The sequence below is a fragment of the Podarcis pityusensis genome (genome assembly GCF_964106645.2).
Source record: "Podarcis pityusensis genome assembly, chromosome: 15".
NCBI lineage: Eukaryota > Metazoa > Chordata > Lepidosauria > Squamata > Lacertidae > Podarcis > Podarcis pityusensis.
In genome coordinates, this window is record NC_138040.1 from 9381937 (window position 1) to 9405468 (window position 23532).

General features: G+C 45.9%; 1 protein-coding gene across 13 annotated transcripts in view; it reads left to right on the plus strand.

Moving 5' to 3' along the window:
* The window catches only part of RAP1GAP2 (RAP1 GTPase activating protein 2), a 194054-nt gene that overhangs the window by 160191 nt on the left and 10331 nt on the right, over positions 1 to 23532 (plus strand). For all 13 annotated transcript variants that reach the window (XM_080982917.1, XM_080982926.1, XM_080982923.1 and 10 more), the window contains 11 exons: positions 603 to 681; positions 1959 to 2012; positions 6107 to 6190; positions 9170 to 9270; positions 10309 to 10438; positions 10796 to 10951; positions 12529 to 12600; positions 14112 to 14198; positions 16639 to 16773; positions 22695 to 22832; positions 23192 to 23310. In XM_080982917.1, the coding sequence (XP_080839043.1) occupies positions 603 to 681; positions 1959 to 2012; positions 6107 to 6190; positions 9170 to 9270; positions 10309 to 10438; positions 10796 to 10951; positions 12529 to 12600; positions 14112 to 14198; positions 16639 to 16773; positions 22695 to 22832; positions 23192 to 23310 (1155 nt within the window). The remainder of the gene's footprint in view (positions 1 to 602; positions 682 to 1958; positions 2013 to 6106; positions 6191 to 9169; positions 9271 to 10308; positions 10439 to 10795; positions 10952 to 12528; positions 12601 to 14111; positions 14199 to 16638; positions 16774 to 22694; positions 22833 to 23191; positions 23311 to 23532) is intronic.

The window sequence follows — 23532 nt, forward strand, 5'->3', positions numbered from 1 at the left end:
CAGTTTCCCCCAGCACCAAGATTGTGTGGTCAATCTCCTCTTGAGTCGGGAACCTTTGCTGTGTGAGAGGAAGGAAATGGTGATAACCCAGAAAGCCAGGCTAAGAACCCATACTGCTATAGATCTCCCTCCCCCGCCGCCGCCACACACTTTGAATTTTGAGTCTGTTCTTTCAAGATTACTTTGGTAACGAACGTCATTTTGCTTGATCTGCAGCCAGCCCCTAGGAAACCAGATGTAAAAAAAATAAAATAAAAATCCCTGCAAGGATATTGGAAAGTATCAATCATATTTAGCACCGTTCCTTCTCAAAACCAAGGAAAACAAGCTCCTATTTGACTTATCCTCTTATTTCCTAGGCAAACCCATGAATTTTTAAAAAGATCAGGAGACTAAACAACTGTATCGTTCACTGCCAACAGTCCCCTCCCCCTGCCCAAATGTTCAGTGAAGTTTCATTTCCAGACATCTGGTATAGCTTTGCATTGTGAATTTTGCAGATATTGTGTGTGTGTTACTGTTTTAAGCCCAGAGGCATCTGTACACCATCACAGCTTATTTCCGACTTATGCCCTTTCTCCCTCTCTCTTTGCTTTCCATAGGTCCAAAGCAAAAACGCTGCATGAAAGAATCCCCTTAGCTGGACTTAGCAAACTACCAAGCATCCCACAGATTGCAAAGGTGGGTTGCTTTGAAATGATATTGAGGGTGGTGGTGATTATTACTGGCACCCTGCCCATCTGACTGGCTTGCCCCAGACACTCTGGGTAGCTTCCAACAGAAAACAAAACAAAACATCAAATTCCCAATATAGTGCTATCTTCAGACGTCAATAATAATAATAATAATTTATAATTTATACCCCACCCATCTGGTTGAGTTTCCCCAGCCACTCTGGGCGGCTCCCAATCAAGTGTTAAAAACAATACAGCATTAAATATTAAAAACTTCCCAAAACAGGGCTGCCTTCAGATGTCTTTTAAAAATAGGATAGCTGCTTATTTCCTTGACATCTGATGGGAGGGCGTTCCACAGGGCGGGCGCCATTACCGAGGAGGCCCTCTGTCTGGTTCCCTGTAACCTCACTTCTTGCAATGAGGGAACCGCCAGAAGGCCCTCAGCGCTGGATCTCAGTGTCCGGGCTGAACGATGGGGGTGGAGACGATCCTTCAGGTATACAGGACTGAGGCCATTTAAGGCTTTAAAGGTCAGCACCAACACTTTGAATTGTGCTCGGAAATGTACTGGGAGCCAATGCAGATCTCTCAGGACCGGTGTTATGTGGTCTCGGTGGCCACTCCCACTCACCAGTCTAGCTGCTGCATTCTGGATTAATTGCAGTTTCCAGGTCACCTTCAAAGGTAGCCCCACACAGAGTGCATTGTAGTAGTCCAAGCGAGAGATAACTACAACATGCACCACTATGCTGAGACAATCTGTGGGCAGGTAGGGTCTCAGCCTGCATACCAGATGGAGCTGATAAACAGCGGCCCAGACACAGAACTGACCTGCACCTCCATGGACAACTGTCAGTCCAAAATGATTCCCAGGCTGCGCACCTGGTCCTTCAGGGGCACAGTTACCCCATTCAGGACCAGCGTATCCCCCACACCCGCCTGCCCCCTGTCCCCCCAAAACAGTACTTCTGTCTTGTCAGGATTCAACTGGGAAGTCATATAATTATTTGCCTCTTTGAAATGTTTCTCGCTTTGACCCCTGATGGGAGGGCATTTCACAGGGAGGGCATGACTACCAAGAGGGCCTTCTGCCTGGTTGCCTGTAACCTCACTTCTCGCCAGAAGGGCACCATGTTGGAGACCCCTAGCCAATGCACTCTTTCCCCCTTCAAAACAATGCAAAACCCAATGCCTCTTTCAAGTTGCCTTCAGCTATCTGAAAGAAACATTTACTCATTGGTGGCCTTTGCTGACAATTACTTCTCTTCCCTATCTGGGCAGGCTTTCTGCGATGATGTGACCGGACTGAAGTTTAACCCTGTGCTCTACCCCAAGGTGAGATGAAGGACGTGCCAAGCAAGGACTCGAGAGGGCCTATTTCAGAACTGGTGTGCTCAGTGCTTGTGTGCACGTGAAAATGGGAGTTCAGAAATGTGCGGTCTTCCTGATCATAGGTTTCCACGATCCTTCAGATTGGAAGAGGAGACTCCCTGTAGCTAGGGATAGGGAGCCTGCAGTCTTCTAAATGTTGCTAGACTACAACTCCCAGCATCCTTGCTGGCTGGGGCTGATGGGAGTTGGAGTCCAACAATGCGGCTCAGTGGGGTTCACATTTGCTCCCCATTAACAGGCAGGGAGGGACACGGGTGGTGCTGTGGGTTAAACTATAGAGCCTAGGACTTGCTGATCAGAAGGTTGGCAGTTCGAATCCCCGCGATGGGGTGAGCTCCCGTTGCTCAGTCCCTGCTCCTGCCCACCTAGCAGTTTGAAAGCACGTCAAAGTGCAAGTAGATAAATAGGTACCGCTCCAGCGGGAAGGTAAACGGCATTTCCGTGCGCTGCTCTGGTTCGCCAGAAGCGGCTTAGTCATGCTGACCACATGACCCGGAAGCTGTACGCCGGCTCCCTTGGCCAGTAAACCAAGATGAGCTCCGCAACCCCAGAGTCAGCCATGGCTGGACCTAATGGTCAGGGGTCCCTTTACCTTTACTTTCACAGGCAGGGAAGTTATATGCTAAGGGAGCACTTTGGCCATTTCAAGAGAGCAAACTGTGAGAAACTAGACTGGACTAGAGTGATCCTCCAGGGCTCTGTTGTTTTTAACCATGAGTGGGGGTGGGGGTGGGGATCTTTTTGGCTCCATGGAACAGATTCTGATCAAGATTGGCTTTGAAGACCAAATTTGACAGGCGAGAGAGGCTGCCGTCCTGTCAATTGCCTGCCACTACAATGGTGTCAAGTGCAAGGTGCTTTGAAGTCCCAAAGTTGAGACTTCAAAGCACCTTAGAAGGTGTTGCTAAAATGAAGTCCCCACTTTCATTTTTACAGAGGTCTCTACACACATCCTTTCCTGAACTAGGAAGAGGCTTGCATGGAATCCTGACAAACTGAGCAGGATTTAACCCCTACTCATCAACTGATGAGTGGAGTTTAAATTCTGCTGCTTTGGGAGCGCATCTTTGTTCCCTGCTGGAAACAGGCGTATGAAGCCAGAATGACCAGAATTTACTCCCTCCACACACATTCATCTCTTTAATCCTGCTGCTTTGGCTGTGTGTCCTTCCTTCCTTCTGGGAACAGATGTGCACAACCAGAATTTCACCCCAACATCAAAAATGGCTGGGTGGTTTGGGGAAGATGTTCTTGTGGGCCAAATCGAACCCCTTTAGTGTGCCATGTTTGGCCAGCTGAGGGGAGCTTTCCCACCCCTACTCTTAACCATGGTTGTTAGGAGTAAAACCTCCATATTCAGAGGCACTCTACCTCAAAGTACCAGCGGCGGAGGACATACAGCTATGCAGCCAGTCTCTTGCTGCCATTCTTTTCTTGCACACTTCAGAGACAGAGTTTTTCTCTCACCCAGTCTGGTGTCCTTTCCAGCCTTTGCTTAAAAACTTCTCATGGAAAGTGGTGGACTTCTCCTTAATTGGAATGTTAGTTGGGGGCTGGGTGACCAGCTGTTGGGGGGGGTGCCATAGCAGGGGATTGCCTGCATTGGCAGGGGTTGGGCTAGATGTCCTTTGTGGTCCCTTCCACCTCTAATGGTTGCATCCGAAGCAAACGTTCCATCAGGATTTCAGCTTGTGGAACAGAATATTTCCCCCCTCTGCCTCCCCCCCCAAATTAACCTGGTTTAGGGGTTTTGCCAACTCTCTGGAACAGATCTGGGGAGGGCATGGTCCTATTGCACAAGCTGAAGAAATCCTTCTTCTGGTGGGACACATTGGTTGAATACCACCGTACGATTCTATCCCATGACGTTATTCTTCCACCCACACAACACTGCACATCAACAAATTTTAATTTAGCGATGGAGTTGTTAGTGGGGTTATCAAAACAGAGTGGAAGACAGAGTAGTTTTCTTAATTCTGATACCATGTTCTTGCCTGCTCAAAAACAACATCGGATTCTTTTTTATATAACACCTCTTTATTATGTTTCAACAATTTGCAATGTGCACTTCAGAATTGTCATGGGGGGGCAGCAGTTGAGTTTGCATCCCCTGGGCCCTCAAATAAGCTTTGCAATTATACACAAGTAGGGTTGCATTTCATTTTCCAGCTTGTTTTCTGACCTCAATTTCAAAACAAGAGGGGGAGAATTTAAACCAAATAAACTCTCAGCAGGTTGGAGATTGTTGCTCAGAAGGGAGCCCAAGGGATCCTTCGGATGTGGGTGGGAACAAAGCTGAAATGCAAAGGCATATTTTGACTCAGTGCAAGTGCTTCAAAGAGGCTGTTGGATATTTTCAGAAGGATACAAGAGTCAAAGCAAGCCTTTGGCATGGGGCAGGTAAAGCTGGCCCCTTCACACAAATCAAAAATAGTTTCTGGCTGTTCCTATGGCTTCTGATCTCTCCCGAGGAATAATAATAATAATAATAATAATAATAATAATAATAATTTATTTATTTATACCCCGCCCATCTGGCTGAGTTTCCCCAGCCACTCTGGGCAGCTCCCAATCAAGTGTTAAAAACAATACAGCATTAAATATTAAAAACTTCCCTAAATAGGGCTGCCTTCAGATGTCGTTTAAAAATAGGATAGCTGCTTATTTCCTTGACATCTGATGGGAGGGCGTTCCACAGGGTGGGCGCCACTACCAAGAAGGCCCTCTGTCTGGTTCCCTGTAACCTCACTTCTCGCAGTTGAGGGAACCACCAGAAGGCTCTCGGCGCTGGACCTCAGTGTCCGGGTAGAAGGATGGGGGTGGAGACGCTCCTTCAGATACAGTGGTACCTCTGGTTACATACGCTTCAGGTTACAGACTCTACTAACCCAGAAATAGTACCTCGGGTTAAGAACTTTGCTTCAGGATGAGAACAGAAATCGTGCTCCGGCGGCGCAGCAGCAGCAGGAGGCCCCATTAGCTAAAGTGGTGCTTCAGGTTAAGAGCAGTTTCAGGTTAAGAACGGACCTCCGGAACGAATTAAGTACTTAACCTGAGGTACCACTGTATACTGGACCAAGGCTGTTTAGGGCTTTAAAGGTCAGCACCAATACTTTGAATTGTGCTCGGAAACGTACTGGGAACCAGTGCAGATCTCTCAGGACTGGTGTTACTTGGCAGCCACTCCCAGTCACCAGTCTAGCTGCCGCATTCTGGATTAATTGCAGTTTCTGGGTCACCTTCAAAGGTAGCCCCACGTAGAGCACATTGCAGTAGTCCAAGTGGGACATAACTAGAGCATGCACCACTCTGGCGAGGCAGTCTGCGGGCAGGTAGGGTCTCAGCCTGCGTACCAGATGGAGCTGGTAGACAGCCGCCCTGGACACAGAAGAGCAGCCAGGATGGGAGTGTGTCTGAAAGCCACACAATATGAGGAATGGTCGACAGAGCTGGTTAGACGGGGGGAAAGAGAAGGTTGGAGGGTTCAGGACAGACCAAAGAAAGTACTCAGTGCCCAGTTAAACTGCGGAACTCACTCCCACAGGAGGCAAGGATGGAAAGAGAATTGAACAAATTCATGGAGGGGCAGACTGTAGATGCCTATTAGCCACGATGGCTATGATCCTCCTCCACATTTGAGGCAGCAATGCTTCTGAATACCAGTTGATGGAAAGGATAAGAGAGGAGTGTGCTCTCACACTCGGGTCCTGCTTGCTGGTTTCCCACAGGCTACTGTCAAAGCAGGATGTTGGACCACTACATGGACCATTGGCCAGATCTTACGTTCTTAACTTCTGTAGCCCTGCAGGCTTCAAAGCCCTGTTTTCATACAAGATATCGGAAATCAAACCCGGGACATTCTGCAGGCAAAGAATGCACCGAACTGTGCCATTTATATCTACCTATCTCGTAAGCCACTATGAAATCGACTCTCCCTCAAGTACTTCTGATGGTTTTGTTTGGGAACAGAATGTCAGTCATATATTTATTGGTTTTCATATATACATAATTAAATAACGACCTGTCTCCTATTTCAGGCATCTCAGATGATCGTCTCCTATGATGAGCACGAGGTCAACAACACGTTCAAATTTGGGGTGATTTACCAGAAGCTTAGGCAGGTGAGTGACAATGCTGTTGTGCCAGCAGTCGTTTTATTCTGGTTCAAGGAACGATGGTGACATTTGCATTCATAAGATGCCATTTTAGAATGTTCAGAGCTGTAAGTTCCCAGCTGATAAATTTCTGGCTTTAAAATAAGGCAGAAATTTCTTGTATGTACGTCTGTTTTTCATAAATGTATTTATTTTAAATTAATAAAGATATATTAAAAAATAAAATAAGGCATGTAGTTGGGGGGGGGGGGAGGGAATTAAATGTTTCCTATGCTTATGGGGATTGCTTTTAAGTATCTTCAGAGCTGTTTCTAATAGGGATATTTATTTGATTATTATTATTTTTTTAATACATGTTTATTGTGGGTGTTTTCATAGAATTATGGAATTGTAGAGTTGGAAGGGACCAGTATTTTCCAAACTTGGGTCTCCAGCTGTTTTTGGACTACAATTCCCACCATCCCTAGCTAGTCAGGGATCATGGGAACTGTAGTCCAAAAACAGCTGGAGATGCAAGTCTGGGAAATACTGATCTAGTGCAACCCCTTGCAATGCAGGAATATTCAGCTGCCCCATATGGGGATCAAACCTGCAACCTTGGTGTTGTCAGTGCCACACTCTAACCAACTGAGTTCTACACAGCTAAGCTGTGTAATAGTTGCATCTGTTTTAGTTTGTGCTGTGAGCTGCCTTCAGGTCCTGCAGTGGGAGAAGGGCAGAATATACCGTATTTTTCGCTCTATAAGACGCACCAGACCACAAGACGCACCTAGTTTTTGGAGGAAAAAAACAAGAAAAAAAATATTCTGAATCTCAGAAGCCAGAACAGCAAGAGGGATCGCTGCGCAGTGAAAGCAGCAATCCCTCTTGCTGTTCTGGCTTCTGTGATAGCTGCGCAGCCTGCATTCCCTCCATAAGATGCACACACATTTCCCCTTACTTTTTAGGAGGGAAAAAGTGAGTCTTATAGAGCAAAAATACGGTAAATGAACAAATAAGAACCCTGGAGGGTACTTTGCTACGAATATCCCTGTCCTTCAGACTGGAGGCTGAGAAAGAGAGGCATGCTTGCCAACGGGCGTGTCTATAGCAGTGATAAGATTTAAACCAAGAAGCTTCCTATTAGATAGCACTTTCCTTTATCTGCTGTACCACACTTCTCTGGGTTCCAGGAACGTGCTGCATTTCTAGGTACTGAGATGATCTAGGCATTTAGATTTCTAGGCAACCAAGATGATCAAGGGTCCAGGAAACCAAGCCTTATGGGGACTGACTGAGGGAGCTGGGTATGTTTAGCCTGGAGAAGAGAAGACTGAGAGAGGATAGGATAGCCATCTTCAAATATCTGAAGATGGTGTAAGCTTGTTTTCTGCTGCTCCAGAGGGTAGGACTTGAACGATTAAAATTATAAGAAAGGAAATTCTAACTAAACATTAGGAAGAACTTTCTAATAATAATAATAATAATTTTTTATTTATATCCCCCCCTCCCCAGCCGAAGGCGGGCTCAGAGCGGCTAACAACAGTAAAATAATACAGCATTCTAAAATCAATTCATTATAAAATCAGTTCAAATCAAATTGATGGCAATCATTGGGCTAGAGTTCTGTGAAGAATTACCAAAGGACGGGGTCAGGCTGTGCCTTGGCCAAAGGCCTGGTGGAACAGCTCTGTCTTGCAGGCCCTGCGGAAAGATGTCAAGTCCCGCACGGCCCTAGTCTCTTGTGACAGAGCGTTCCACCAGATTGGAGCCACAGCTGAAAAAGCCCTGGCTCTGGTTGAGGCCAGCGTAACCCCTCTGTGGCCCGGGACCTCCAAGATGTTTTTGTTTGAAGACCCTAAGGTCCTCCATGGGACATACCAGGAGGGGCGGTCCCGTAGGTACGAGGGTCCTAAGAGCTGTTCAACAGTGGAACGGAAGGTGGAAGACTCTCCTTCACTGGAGATTGAGTTTTTAAAGAAAGTTTAAAATCCTGCATGGAGTTCCTTCCAACCAGTGGGCCAAACCCTTTTGGGGGGCCCAATGTCCTAAAAAATAAGGGGCAGAGGAGACTGAGGACGCAGCCAATCACAGTGCGGCTTCAATGGTCAGCTCCTTTCTCTCCTTCTCCTGGCGTAGAGGGGAAGGAGGGTCAAAGAGCCTCACGCAGTCGGACAGAAGGATGAGAAGGAGGAGCCATCGGCTATTAAAGCCTTGCTGCTGCCACATTTGACTTCACCCTGACTCTTCCCTACATCCTGATGTCGCACACATGTGACATCACACACAACGTCCCATGCATGATCTCACACCTCCAAGTCACCCTTGCAAGCTGGCACCTCTGCTCCCAGCTCTACAATTCAATGATTCTTTGTTGCATCCAATAATTTCCAGTGTCTGGGAAGAAACAGTGTTGACAGTCCCTCCTGAAAACGTCAGAGATGTTCAAAAATACAGTAAAGGTTCGCTATCTATGCTAGCATTTGATTGACGTTGGAGAGAGACTGAGTTGAGAAATAAGACCAAGGGTACATATTGATATAGGAATGTATTAGATAAAATATAAAGAAATATGCAATAATAAGAGTACATTCATTTGTAAAAAAGGAATATACAATGGGATAGACAGGAAGTCCAAAGTGTTGTTACATATATGATTTTGGAATAGTTTTTTGTCCTTGTTTTTTTCCTTTAGGTATATAAACTTTGTATACATGCCAAAAATTATATTATAATAAGCCCTGTGATGTAATATGATAATGTTTACTGATTTAACATAAGAACGTTAATAAATAAATAAAACTCAAAAAAGAAAAGAAAACGTCGGAGAAATTTCTCACCACCACCCCTTAGAAAGCAGTGGGAATCCACCCTTATTATTATAGAGGGAACATATTTTTGGAAACTGTGTAGGAGGGAGGAATTTGGCCTAGACTTACAGTCCCCACGTGAAAAACAAAGGAACCTTCCCACCATGTTTCTTAATGGGTCCATTTGACTCTACAGACGCAGGAAGAAGAGCTGTTTGGCAACAATGAAGAGAGCCCTGCCTTCAAGAATTTCTTGAGCTTGCTGGGAGATACCATAACACTCCAGGACTTCAAAGGGTAGGAGAAAGAAACAGTTGCTTGCATGTATATGCGTGTTTCTGTTTTCTGGGATTGAGCGCTGAGGGGAATTGCGTTTGTACCTGGTAACCAGGTAGTTAAAGACCCCAAGTTATGCCTGCTCTCCTGTTGTTCAGACTTTTGGTTAGATTCCTCCCAGCCACAGCCTGTGTAACTGTAGCTCAGGGCTGCAAGGATGCCTTGGATTTTACACGATACGTGTGGTATAAAAAGATTCTGCATATTGTTTCCTTGGAGAAGCTAACTCATGAACCAAGGGCTCTGCTGCTCCACAAGATTTTGCAGCCATAAGGGGGATTTTTATTTATTTTTCAACATATATGAACACTCACACAATGGAGCACCTTGTTCCAGCCCGGTCAAATTTTATGTGAAACACATCGTTGAATTTTAATGAAAAAAGAAAAAAAATGTTTCAGCTCTAGATTCCTCTGCACACACGCACATGTCTGTTCATTCACTGACAGATTCAAGATGGCAGTAACTGTACCATCAACCCAATGGTAATGTGACGATTTAGAGGGGAAAGCTTCACTTGAATTAATTGGTGATTTGGCTTAACCCCACCTTAACATCTTTCAGTTTCTTTCTGAGTAAACTCACATGGGTAAAAATAAATGGGGAAACAGATAAAAAAACAAGGAAATCCATGAATCCAGACCTCTAACTCTATGCTTTTCCATTTAATGGCTAATAGTAGTAGTTCTGTTTTTTGGGGAGGGGGGATTGGACTGTGGATATGGCATTGAGGAGGGACAGAGTTGCCAGCCCCCACTCTGCTTTTTCTTGGATCAAATTTGGATCCAGCCTCAGCTTCTCCTAAACAGCAGGAGATCCAATCATGGATCTCAGACATTTCTTCATTTTTAGCTGTCAATAACCTGGGCATGCAAGATTGCACTAACACACACACACACACACACACACACACACACACACACCTGCCACCCCTCATTTGTGAAATCAGTATTATTGTACTTAGTGTCAAAGGTCTGTTTTATTCTTACTTCTTTCCAGATTTCGCGGTGGTCTCGATGTCACTCACGGCCAGACAGGCACAGAGTCCGTGTACACGGTGTTCAGGGACAGAGAGATTATGTTTCACGTCTCTACCAAACTCCCTTTCACTGAGGGAGACACCCAGCAGGTAACAGGGCCTTGTATCTTTGGGTATAACATCAAGTGGTGCTAAAAGCCCCATGGCAGAACTTGTGTCTCTCTGTGTCTGTGAGAGAGACTTGGCCTTCATTAAGTGCCCCAGGGGTTCGAGAAAAGGTGAGAATTGCTTTCCACCAGGGTACCAATGGCCTGATTGGCCAACTTCGCACAAGTCTCGTGGAAGACCGAAGCAAACTTGTTTTCTACAGGAGAAACCCAAGAAAGGAAAACAAGTGTTCCACAGAGTTACAAAGGAGGGCTAGACCTAGATACACCATTTGAAAATGTTTCCATCCACTCTTAAGGACCCTCATGTACACCCTTCCCCTTTTGTAAATCTTTTCAGCTTCAGAGAAAGCGACACATTGGCAACGACATTGTGGCAATTATATTTCAAGAAGAAAACACTCCCTTTGTTCCAGACATGATTGCCTCGAATTTCCTCCATGCCTACATTGTTGTGCAGGCAGAAAACCCTGAAGCAGACAGTGCATCTTACAAAGTAAGAGGACCGGGTGGTTTCTCTTCTCTCTCTCTCTCTCTCTCTCTCTCTCTCTCTCTCTCTCTGCATCTGTTTTTAGATCTGACAAATAACTGCTTTGGGAGCTTGTGTAAAGTGTACCTGCTTGGCCAGAGATAAAGAGTTCCTGCTAAGCCTCTTCGAAAACGGTTATTTGTTCTCCGAGAGGCAGCTGGCGCTCACCACATTGCCGCCGCTCCAGAGGGTGAAGCTATTAGCCTATCTGCGAGTTTGCAGCAAAATTCATTAAGCGCGCCGAGCCCGCGCGCGTCTCTCGTGTCTGTCCTTGAAGCACGGGCAGATTCAATCCGAGCAAAGGTGGCCGAGCAGGTGGCCGGCAGGACGCTCGCTTCCTTGCACTCCCAGCTTTGGCCGTGTTAATATTTGCAGTCAGCAAGAGATCAATTCTGTCTTCCGGGGGTTATTTATGGCCCCCTCTGTTTGCCTGGTGGATTAAGATGGCTCTCTGTGGAACACCAAGGGCACTTGCGCGAAGCGCCTAACTAAACTATGGAGCTCGCTCTCACGGGAGGGAGGGATGGCGGCCGATGGCCTTAAAAGAGGATGGGACAAATTCAGGGAGGAGAGGGCTGGGCTGCGCCTCCACTCTCAGAGGCATTACAGTGGTACCTCGGGTTACAGACGCTTCAGGTTACAGACTCCGCTAACCCAGAAATAGTACCTCAGGTTAAAAACTTTGCTTCAGGATGAGAACAGAAAACGTGCGGCAGCAGCGGGAGGCCCCATTAGCTAAAGTGGTACCTCAGGTTAAGAACAGTTTCAGGTTAAGAACGGACCTCCAGAACAAATTAAGTTCTTAACCTGAGGTACCACTGTATACTTCTGAAAACCAGTTTCTTGAAACGGCAGGAGGGGAGCGTTCTCTCGCACCCATGTCCTGTTTGCAGGATTCCCATAGGGGCATCTGGCTGACAACTGTGAGGTCAGGAAGCTGGACTAGATGGGACATTGGCCTGATCCAGTAGCCTCTTCTTATGTTCTTTCTTTTTTCTTCCCTGCCAATCAGCTTCATTTACCTCTTTCATGTTTCGGGACATTATACCTCCTCCTCCATTGCCCTGTGCTGCTGATTTGTTATTCTGACGTTGATTGTTTTTGCATGTTTTTCTGTTTTTAAAAATTTCTACTTATTTTAATTTTTACGTTTTCGTAGCACTCCTTTAAGCCACAAACAGTTGGGATAGCTCAGTCGGTAGAGCACGAGACTCTTAATCCCAAGGTTGTGGGTTCGAGCCCCACACTGGGCAAAAGATCCCCGCATTGCAGTGGGGTTGGACTAGATGACCCTCGCGGTCCCTTCAAACTCTATGATTCTATATATACTTAAAGCACTCTTATTCCACTTCAAGGCCCCACGTGGTGGGGCAGTGCCCTATTTGTTTCAATGGACCAGCCTCTGCTGAAGGCAGTGCTTCTGTGTGTGTATTCTGGGTGCTCAGTTTTTTCTATATCTGACCTTGTGCATTTATTCCCTGTGCTTTCCTATCCCCCCACCCCCATATAGGTTTTCAAATGTGTTTTTGCTTCATCCCGGATAGGTGGCTGTAACTGCACGAGAAGATGTCCCTGCGTTCGGTCCTCCACTGCCAAACCCTTCTGTATTTCAAAAAGTAAGGAACGTTTATTAGTTTGCAGGCTAAATAAACCTCCTGCTTGTTTTCCCTGCAGGGACAATTGATGAGGATGATTTAGAGAATTTGTTTCCTGCTCTTCAGCCACAAAGCCTCCCAGAGTGGCTTACTTAAAATCAATTAAAGCAAGACAGTCTCTGCTTGCAGGCTTGCAATCCCCCAAAAAACAACAACCCATGTCACACAAGGGGAAGGGACAGGGGGAGAAGAAAGGGGGAAATCAAACTCAGGTACAAGTTTTTAACCTGGTGCATCCCATAATGACCAGCTGGTGCCTGATGAAGCTGGTTTTACAGCAAAGCTGGTGGGAGGAGCTCTGCTTTCTACCTCTCCCACTGAGGCAGTCTGATGGAATGACTGCTCTCAGTTATTTATTTCCCATGAAAGTGGTAGGGGGACATTTTCAGCGACTTGGCGGAGGTGGGGCACACTGGGAAAAATCTATCTCTCCCCCTACCCCAGGATGGGGTCTGCCATTGTAAGATGGCAGAGACTTAACTTCCCCGCCCCCTTTAAGCTTCTGACACTGAGAAGATTGGGAGGAGGGGTGGACGCTGAAGAGGCAACAGGGTTCTGTGAGCAGGGAGAGCCGGTGACAGGGAGCAGTTCAGACTCCGAGGCTGAAGCAGAGGAGGGCAGGGCTAGAGGCTGCTGAAGAATTTGAAGAGTCTCCTTCTCCTGCAGCGACAAGCTCCGCTCTCTCCCCTGGTCTCCAAGAATGCACAGAGTAATGTGGAGGGTGGAACAGAGGTCAGAGGTGGGCAGACACAGTTTGAGACTGTTTAGGAAACATCCGGGAGAAGAGGAGCCTTAGAGAGGGAGGAAGGCAGGGACCTTCAGTCCTGGAAACTGCTTCAAAGGGGCAAGACCTGCTGGGAAAGGTTGTTGAGTTGTACGTTGCTTCCTCGAATAAAGAGCCAGATTCATGACAATGGAGCCCTGCATCTTTTGTGCTGACTCCAGCCCTGACACTATGCAATGTTTCTAAGACTCACTGCCAATCTAGTGTGCTGCTGCATGAGGGATGGGATGTGTGTGATGTCTTGTCCTTTGCCTCGGGCAGCAAAATTCCATAGGCTGGCTCCAGGGGCCAATAATATTACTGCAGCGGTGAATCCTTGGCTTTGGGACTCCGGGAGTGTGGTGTAGTGGTTAGTGTTGGACCTGCAAAATCATTGTTCAAAAATTCTTCGCTTGGCCATGAAGCTGACTGGGTGATCTTGGGCCGCACTCTGTGTCTCTCTGCCTAACCTCTACCTCACAGGATTTGCTGTGAGGCTAATATGGAAGGAGGGGGCAAACATGTACACCACTTTGAGCACTTTGGAGAAACGTCAGGTTATAAATGTAATAAGAAACACAAATAAATAAGGATTTGGAAACTGTAGCCATGATCACTGGAGATTGCATCCAAAGAATATGAAATAGGTGTGGACTTTCCCGCTTTCTTTCTGAGCCGTTCCTCCACTCCTTAATTTTCTCTCCTCCAGAACTCAGAATTTCGAGAGTTTCTCCTCACCAAGCTGATCAACGCAGAGAACGCCTGTTGCAAATCAGACAAGTTTGCAAAGCTCGAGGTAAGTCGGGTTGACCTGGAGCAGATTAGCAGGTGGAGGACCTCTTCACCTCAAATATTTCTTGCTTTGGAAACTCAGGTCATTTCTGATCTGTTTATGAGGCGGTTTATATGACCATAAGTTCTGCATTCATCCTGATTCCCTTGCAGAACATCTTCCCCTTAGTCATTCCTTCTTCCTACACTTTTTAAAACATTTCCTTTTCACTTTGCAAACCACAACAAAGTCTGGTTCTTTTTAAAAAATAGATTTGTTGCACCCAGGTAACCCAGCCAGATGGGCAGGGTATTATTATTATTATTATTATTATTATTATTATTATTATTAAACCCTTTCATTTGCCTTAAAGGAGCTGAGCAAAAGTTTTAGTACGCTTTGAAGCCCACCTGAAAAACACTGGCACTCTGGAGGCATGCTTATACAGACTGAGTGTGGGAACATCTTTTCCAACTAGTCAAATAGACAGGATCTTTTCTGTTCTTCAAGTAAATACCTTTAAGTTCTTCAGATATTTTTTTCAAATATTGTTGGGCTTCTTGCCTTTTACCCTATCAGTCCCCATGGCAACCAGCAACCACTGGAAATATTGATAAATTCCCCATGTAGCCTATCATTATAAGGGCTGTCACTTGCTCAAATAATTCCTAGCATATTAGTTATATGAGCCTTAGAGTGCAGTCTTCTCAGGGAAGTGTGTATAGGTTTGCAGTGTGTGTGTGTATGTGTGTGTGCGCGTATACCCACTAATTAAACTTTGCCCTCCCTGATTAAAATTACCTCCCACTGATTAATCCACAAAAGCTTTAGTTGATTAATCTTGCTTCATCTGCAGATTAAAGCTTGCAGCTCTATTAATTACATACTTATCGCCAATTAACGGCTGAGCTGCATACAGGAGGGCTCAGTTTCCTGAAACAAATCTGATTGTTTCTCTTGATTCTGAAACCCCCTGAGCCCTTTCTTTTTCACTGCTCTCTAGTTGTCCCAGGTGAAATTTCCATACTAAAATACTAAAAACATGATAAAAGATCAAACATTAAAAACTTCCCTAAACAGGACTGCTTTCAGATGTCTTCTGAAAGTCAAATAGCTGTTTACTTCCTTGACATCTGATGAGAGAGCATTCCACAGGGCAGGTGCCACTACCGAGAAGGCCCTCTGCCTGGTTCCCTGTAACTTGGCTTCTCGCAGTGAGGGAACCGCCAGAAGGCCCTCGGAGCTGGGCCTCTGTGTCCGGGCTGAACGATGGGGGTGGAGACGCTCCCTCAGGTATGAAGCCTACTCAACCTACTCATCTGCCAGTCTGCCAGCCCTCACCTGCCTAACTTCTTACTAGCCACCAGCCCAGGGGGTTGGCATGGGCTGTCAGCTTCTTCCTCCTCCTTAATCTCAGCTTTCCTCTTGTGGAACTCACCAGGGAGGAAGAGGACAGGGATGAAACTAAAATGAGCAGACTCTGATGGCCATTGGCTTCTTTGCCACTTACTGGTGGTCTCCCTGCCTTCTCCTTCTAGTTTTGTCCCCATCCTTCTCCTTGCTGAGGTCTACAGGGGAAAACAGAGACCAAGGAGGAAGGTATTGAGATACCATCTCCTGGAATGGTTGTAAGTATGAAGGCAGGCAGGCAGGAGGCAGCTGACAGGCAGGATGAGGCTGGTGGGACACCATCCTAGTCACTCTTTTTTATTTTAATAAAAAATATTTATACTTTTCAGGTTTATACATTTCACTGATTTTGAAATCATTTTGACATCTCAAAACTTGACTTCCTTCCCCCTCTTTCTGCAGTTCCTTAAATTTATTTTTAACATCTTCTGCATATCCTAATTAACTTAATTTGCTCATTTATTCATCTTCCCTAAATATATACTCTTATAAAACTGCAGGTTATTACAAAAATCCTGCCAATGTTTTTTATCTGTTTACAGTTTATCTGTAAATATTCAATAAACCATTTCCATTCTTTTATAAAAAAGTTTGTTATCTTGATTTCTTCTTCTTCCGGTAAGTTTCGCCATTTCTGCATATTCCATAAGTTTTTGTCTCCATTCTTACTTTGCTGGGACTTCTTCTTCTTTCCATTTCTGAGCAAATAACATTCTTGCCGCTGAAGTAGCATACATAAATAAGTTTCTACAAAGTTTAGGTAGTTCCGTCCCTATAATTCCCAAAAGAAAAGCTTCTGATTTGCTTTTCTTTTTTTACAAACGCTATTTTAAACATCCTTTTCATTTTATTATATATCATTTCCCAGTAAGCCACCATCCCATTCACACTAATGGAACACCTCTAGGGGCTATGAGGCCAGCTTCAGCCTCTGGATTCCTCTTTGCCGAGGCTGTTACAGCATCATGAGAACCCAACCTATCAATGCATTGCTACTATGCCCATGATCAGTTGTACCTTTAAAAGCCATTGTTGCCTCCCAACATGGTTTCAGGACCGGACGCGAGCCGCCCTCTTGGACAACCTCCATGACGATCTCCATATCCACACACAAATGATGCTAGGCTTGGGCTCAGAGGAGGACAAGCTGGAGAATGGGGCCCACGGAGGATTCCTGGAATCGTTTAAGGTAACGGAGAAGCTTTGTTCTCGATTTCTGGTTTTCATCAGGTCTGGGACCTAGACTGCGGTGTGGGGAAAGGGTTAAAGCTAGGACTGTGCACCAGATCTGGCTAAATCCAAGACCCTGAACCAAATCAGGCTGATAAGGGATTTGGTCAAATTGGATTGAGGCAGCCTTATATTGCCTGCAGTTGGATCGGGTCCACTTGGAGCAGTCCAGTGCTGTAAAAAGGGGGCGGGGGGTGTCCGGCGGCAAGGAGAGAATCATAGAATGTTTGGAATTGTGGTCCAAATTTAACCCAAATTTGGGGAACTCTGGTGTAAACTATACTGAACTAGATGGGCCAGTAATCTGATTCACAAAGGCAGCTTCCGAATAAGGCCATGGGGTGGGATCCTTTTTTCCTAGATCCCCAGCCTTTTCCTGCGCACCACACTATCTCCCCAGCTACAGCTGCTTGGAACATTTCCCAAAACCTTTGTCAGAAAGGACCATTTCGTTACAAGATACCCCCCCCCCGATACATGCTAACGCCTCTCTAATGCCTTCTCCGCCTTGATATGAAATTGGATTTCCTTGCTCTTTTGGCATTTCAGGGTTTCCCAGGGCTTGCGAGGAAAACAACTGTCGAAATAATTTTGCAGCTGCCTTTTTACCTCTGGACAGCTCTGCTGGTCTGCTTGATAGCTTATTTACTTCTCAGCGTGTTTCCCGTGTAGATATGTAATGGGACGAGAGACGGGGAAACAGACTGGTATCTCTCTCCCCTCCTCCTCCAGGACGCAGCAAGGAATCACAGAAGTTCATTTTCACTTTGTTGCCACTTTCACAGACTGAGGGAATCAGATTTTTCTTTCCCGTTAGCTCTGAAGTCAGGCAGGTAGCGGTAAGTAGCTTGAAGTAATGGCACAAAACTGTACGGAACTACTCAGAAGTAAGTCTCGCCTACTTCAGGGGCTGTTGTTTTCTGTTACTAGAAATGGGGTAGGAGTTTGATTCAGTTCGCCCTTAAAGGCTCATCTACCTCATTCACGCTTTTCAAAACAATATGCAAACCGAAATAACACTGTTTTTTTGAAATTTTGCAAGGCCACTCTTCAGCTAGAAAAAAATGTCCATGAAAGCATATACCAGGGTGAAAGTGTGCATGTAAGAAAATGCATATATTGGTGAAAATAACAGAAGTGCATTAAATATGGGGAAATGGGATACAAGCAGAATTCCACACCAAAATGTGAATCAGTTTTCACAAAGTCTTTAAAAACAAACAAATCACGAACTGATGTGGAAATGTGGAGAAACGATCTTGAGATTTGGAAATTGAGGAACGCTTCCCAGTCTTTCCTTGAATGGCCGTCAAGCAGTGCCTTCACTTGTGGATTCCTGGATTTTGTTTTCTGAAGCAGAGCCGACAACTTAAGAACCCTCCATTCTTTTATTGATTCTCGCCACTCCACCCAAAATAAATCTGCACGTGAACAGTTTTCAATTCCTTCATTTACATCTCTTCCACGCACTTCCTCACTGCTCTATTGCCCATATAAAACATGGTTTAAAAAAGTAATATTGATATGATATTCATGGCTGCGTAGAGATTCTCAGTGGGCAGTACATTTTACTAATTCCTTTTGTGCTTTAATAAAACTCTACAATAATAAATTAATAATAAATTTTATTTATATCCCGCCCTCCCCAGCCAAAGCCGGGCTCAGGGCGGCTAACAACAATAAAATAATACAACAAAGATGCAGTCTTGGCGTGATTGAATAGATAAGGTTTTGTGAAGATATTTATTGAATGCTTTGACCTTGAAAACCCTTAATGGGTTGAGATGGAGGTGGTTTTGGGGCAGCATGACCAGTTCGACCAAACTGGACACTATGCTGCAGGAGGCGCCAAAACAATCCTGTAGAATGGAGCACGAGAGGCAGGGGGAGCTGGATTCTAGCATTGCACAGGGCACCACTGAAATTTGTCCATCACTGCTCAGGACCACAGTATTTGAAGGAGAGCCTCTTCCCATGTGCCTCTGCCTTGCAATTGTCATCCCTCAGCTAGTGAGGCATGCTTGGGTGGCTGGAAGGAAAAGGGTGTTTTTCAACATAGGCCACTACAACCCATTGCCTACACACCCCAAAAGAAGCTTGCAGCAATTCTACCTGTGACATGCAAGCTTCAAGACCAGCTTGCAATTGCATCACGCATCAGTGGCCGACTGAAGACATGGAAAGTTGCTGGCCAATTGCAAACGCTTCTGTTCTGAAATTCAGAAACTTTATTCTAGAGAAGTTGGTATTCAGGGAGAGTGGAATTCAGGGCAGAGCAGGAACAATAAAAGCATCTAATGTTGGGAGGTAGGGGGAGGACTATTAAGAACATAAGAAAAGCCTACTGAATCAGGACAATGGCACACCGAGTCCAGCATTCTGTTCACACAGTGGCCAACCAGATATGCTTGCCAGAAATGCAGAGAATCCCAACTCATGTGTTTGTGTTCAAGCACTGATTCCCCCTTCTCTCTCTGTTATATGTACAGAATACTAATAAACCGCAAACTGATCTTGTTTTCAGTGTTGATTTGTTTCGAGAACAATCAGACGTGTGTATTGGTGTCTATGAAATGTGTGCAGCTAGCTCTTGTTTTGATGTGAGCCATTCTGAAATAAGTAGCCCATCATTCACAGGGCTCATAAAACCCACAGAAGACAAGGGAGCTGATGCAAGAGAGCAGGAAAGTTTGGGTTCAGCAGGCTGATGAGGTCACCACCAAGGGGCAATCCTGGATTATGAGGCAGAGGCAGAACCTGGTGTGACCTGGGAGAAGTCACAGAAGTATAGGGCTGAGGAAGCGACAGTCAACCTTGGCTGAAATCCCCCCAGTGAAGGACAGCCCACCTCCTTCTGAGGCAACACGTTGCATTGCCAATCAAGTCCTACTGTTGGAAACCTTCTCATAAAGTCGAGCTGAAATCTGCTTCCAATTTCCATCCATTTCTAACCTTGCCTTTTGGAGTGACAGAGGAGGGGTTACCATGATGTGACCTTGAAAAGCTGTGACCTTGGAAGATGGTGGACTCTCCTTCATTGGAGGTTTTTAAATAGAGGTTGGGGGGGGGCACTTGTCATGGATTCTTTAGCTGCGATCCTTGTGTTGCTGGGCTTGGACCAAATGAACCTTGGGGTCCCTCCCAGCTCTACAGCTCTGTGATTCTATGACTGCTCACCAACAGTCCTTTAATGGTCTTCCCTTTGAGATCCAGAGATGACCAGGGACTGTTCTATCAACCTAGCTGCATCATGCATAGGGAATCCTCGTATGATTCTCAATGTATGGCAGAGCAGGGACAGAGGTATCTTTGCACATGTGCACACTCTCTCCCAATGCCAGTGTGGGGTTACCATCATCCACCCAGATATTCTCATACTCACAGAAAGCTCTCCAGCCGCTACCAGTCAATGTAGAGATAATACTGAGCTAGATAGATCAAGGGTCTGACTGCCTTGGTTTCCTGTGAAGTTATGAAATGCTTGCCAACTTATGCCAGGAGATGAATGGCGGAAATGATCTGTTAATGCTTCTTGAGCTATCAGCAAAACTATTGGCAACAATATCCTCTGGGAGCCACTCTGCAACTCATGGAGGGAGCATGGTGTGTCCCCAGTTCATGGGCAACAGTTATGCTTCCCCTTGCATCTGGATCAGGTGCAACACTGTTGTCTGGAGAATCATAGAATTATAGAGTTGGAAGGGACCCCAAGGGTTATCTAGTCCAACCCCTAGTGGTGCTTGAGGACCAACAAGCTGAAACTGAATCCTGACAAGATGGAGGTGCTGTGGATTGGTAGATCTGGGGTCCAGGAACTGCACTCCCCCTGAAGGACCAGGCACATAGCCTGGGGGTCCTCCTGTCTCCTGCTTTGACCGTTGAGGCCCAAGTGGCTTCACTGCCATGGAGTCCCTGTTTCCATCTCCCTCTGGATTGCTAGCTGAGGCTGTTCCTGAGCTTGCAAAAACAACCCATCCTATGGAAGCCTCCTAGTTAAATTACTGTTGAATACTCTCTGTGGGGCTGCCCTCAAGGATGGTCTGCTGATTGCAGCTGGTGCAAAATACAGGTGCTGGACCATCAAGCAGTTTGGCTGCCTGGAACACATAACACTGGATCCTAAAAGGTTTCCACTAGTTGCCCATATGCTACAGGACCTTCTCTCTGAACTGAATGGCTTAGGACCCAGCTTTTTTTAATTTTTGGAAGCACAACACTGTAACATTAGCCAGATGTGGAGTGGAATAAAAATCCCATTAAGGACCTCTTGAAGACTAGCAATGAGGGAGCCATTTTCCTAGGAAAGGAGTTCCAAAGTGCAGGGGCATCACCTGAAAGATTTTGTTTTGCCTGTGGCACACCGTACACACCAGTTTAACAGCTGTCACTGGTAGCCCAGACGTCAGGGTATTTGATGCAGATCTTAGGTTGGACAGGCTCCTACAGGGGCAAGCATGTGCTCCTGTGCGCTGCTAAAGCACCACACAAAAATAATCTCAATTCAGTCATACTATGAGCATATCAAGATTGCACTCCTGCAAAGCACCACACCAAAAGGATGGATATGCACAATGCTCTGTGCAAAGATACACTTACTGGGGACTTGAGCACTCTGTAACACCATACCAACTGTCTAGTTACAGTAAACAACCAATCTCTTTAACTATTGCAGTTGAGCGCTCCTGTCGGACGAGTCAAGTTGCACCCAACATTGGGGGGGCAGGCGGGCGTCACACACATGTGATGTCACATGCATTGAGCAATGCATGATGCGCATCAGGAGGAGGTCGATAGCGTGAGGAGGCAAGGCCCAGTGAGGCCCAGCGAGGGTCACTGCTGCCACGAGGCTTGCCCCCACTGCCGCGAGACCCAGCCCCTCAAGCTTGGGGTGGGGGCAGGGCTCAGCCCAATCCCGACAGACTTTTTTGGGGGGGGGGGTAAGCTGAAGACACCTCAGCCCTATAGAGTTGGCGCCTATGGCTCCTGTTAACCTATTACGAACATAATTTGTACACTGCCTTTCATTTCATGAAGAAATACCAAGGCAGCTCACAAACGAAAAATAACAAGAATCAAACTAATGATAAAAGAATACAGGTACATTTCATTAATACAGATACTCAAGCAAGAACACCAGAGCACCTTAACAGTTAAAACAACAACCAAAGGAAGAGCTTCAAGTGAGGGGGTGCTTGTCTAAACAGATGTGTCTTAAAGAGTTGGTAGACTGTCAGTAAATATGGGGACTCCCGTATTTTGGGGAATCCAGACAGTCGGCCATGCCCTTTCCCATGCTACTCCATTCCGACTCAGTATTTCATGCCACTGAGCATATATGATCTACATATGGCTGCTGCTCTTTTCACTCCTTAGTATTTCCCCCCTAAATATTTTTGTACTGCTCCAAACCTGTACTAACTATGTATTGAGAATGTGGTTTCGGGTTGGGTTTTTTTTGGGTGACTTAATATCCACAGTTTGCAATGTGTAGATTTGTTGTTGTTGTGTTGTTGTTTAGTCATTTAGTTGTGTCTGACTCTTCGTGACCCCATGGACCAGAGCACGCCAGGCACTTCTGTCCTCCACTGCCTCCCGCAGTTTGGTCAAACTCATGCTGGTAGCTTCAAGAACACTGTCCAACCATCTCGTCCTCTGTCGTCCCCTTCTCCTTGTGCCTTCCATCTTTCCCAACATCAGGGTCTTTTCCAGGGAGTCTTCTCTTCTCATGAGGTGGCCAAAGTATTGGAGCCTCAGCTTCAGGATCTGTCCTTCCAGTGAGATACTATAGTACAAAATCGTGATGTTATTTCAAATGGTAAATTGTGGCAAATTTCTGATCAAGATTTTAACTTTCCCCTTCTTCTTGTCACCCCTTGCCAGAGAGCCATCCGGGTCCGCAGCCATTCCATGGAAACCATGGTTGGGAGTCAGAAGAAGCATCAGAGCGGAGGAATCCCTGGTAGCTTGAGTGGAGGGATTGTGCACAACAGTGGCGAAATAACAAAGGCCACCTTTTCTGTAAGTGCAGTACGACTGGGGTGTGTCCACCCCTTGTTTGTGACAGAACCTGGCTCTGCACAGCACTGACTGGCTGGCGGCCATGCCATCACAACCTCTTCTTCTCTGTGTGTTTCAAAACGTTCATTCCATTCCCCAGTCCAAAAAGGAGATGTACTCTTGATTGCATAAACCAAGTGTGTTTGTGTGTACAACAGTATCTTATGCAGTTATGGAAGATTTGAGGTATGTTTGGGATTATTTTATAGTCTTATATGCATTGCCAGTATGTAAAATAAAAAAATTAAGATTGCTATGCAGTTCACAGGCAACTGTGAGCCTGGTAAAAGGGTTATAATTTTGTTTGCCTGTCTCCTCAGCCTCCGGTATCAGCAGCTACGGCCAAGAACCAGTCCAGGAGTCCTATAAAGAGGCGGTCAGGGCTGTTCCCTCGTCTGCACACTGGATCAGAGAGCCAGGCAGAGCCTCGGACTCGATGGTAACTTGCTCAGAACAGATGGATCGTTCTGGTGCAGTGCATTTCTGGAGGCATTGCAATACAGTGGTACCTCTGGTTATGAACTTAATTCGTTCCGGAGATCTGTTCTTAACCTGAAACCATTCTTAATCTGAGGTACCACTTTAGCTAATGGGGCCTGCCACCGCCGCACCGCCGTTGTGCGATTTCTGTTCTCATCCTGGGGCTAACCTGAGGTACTAC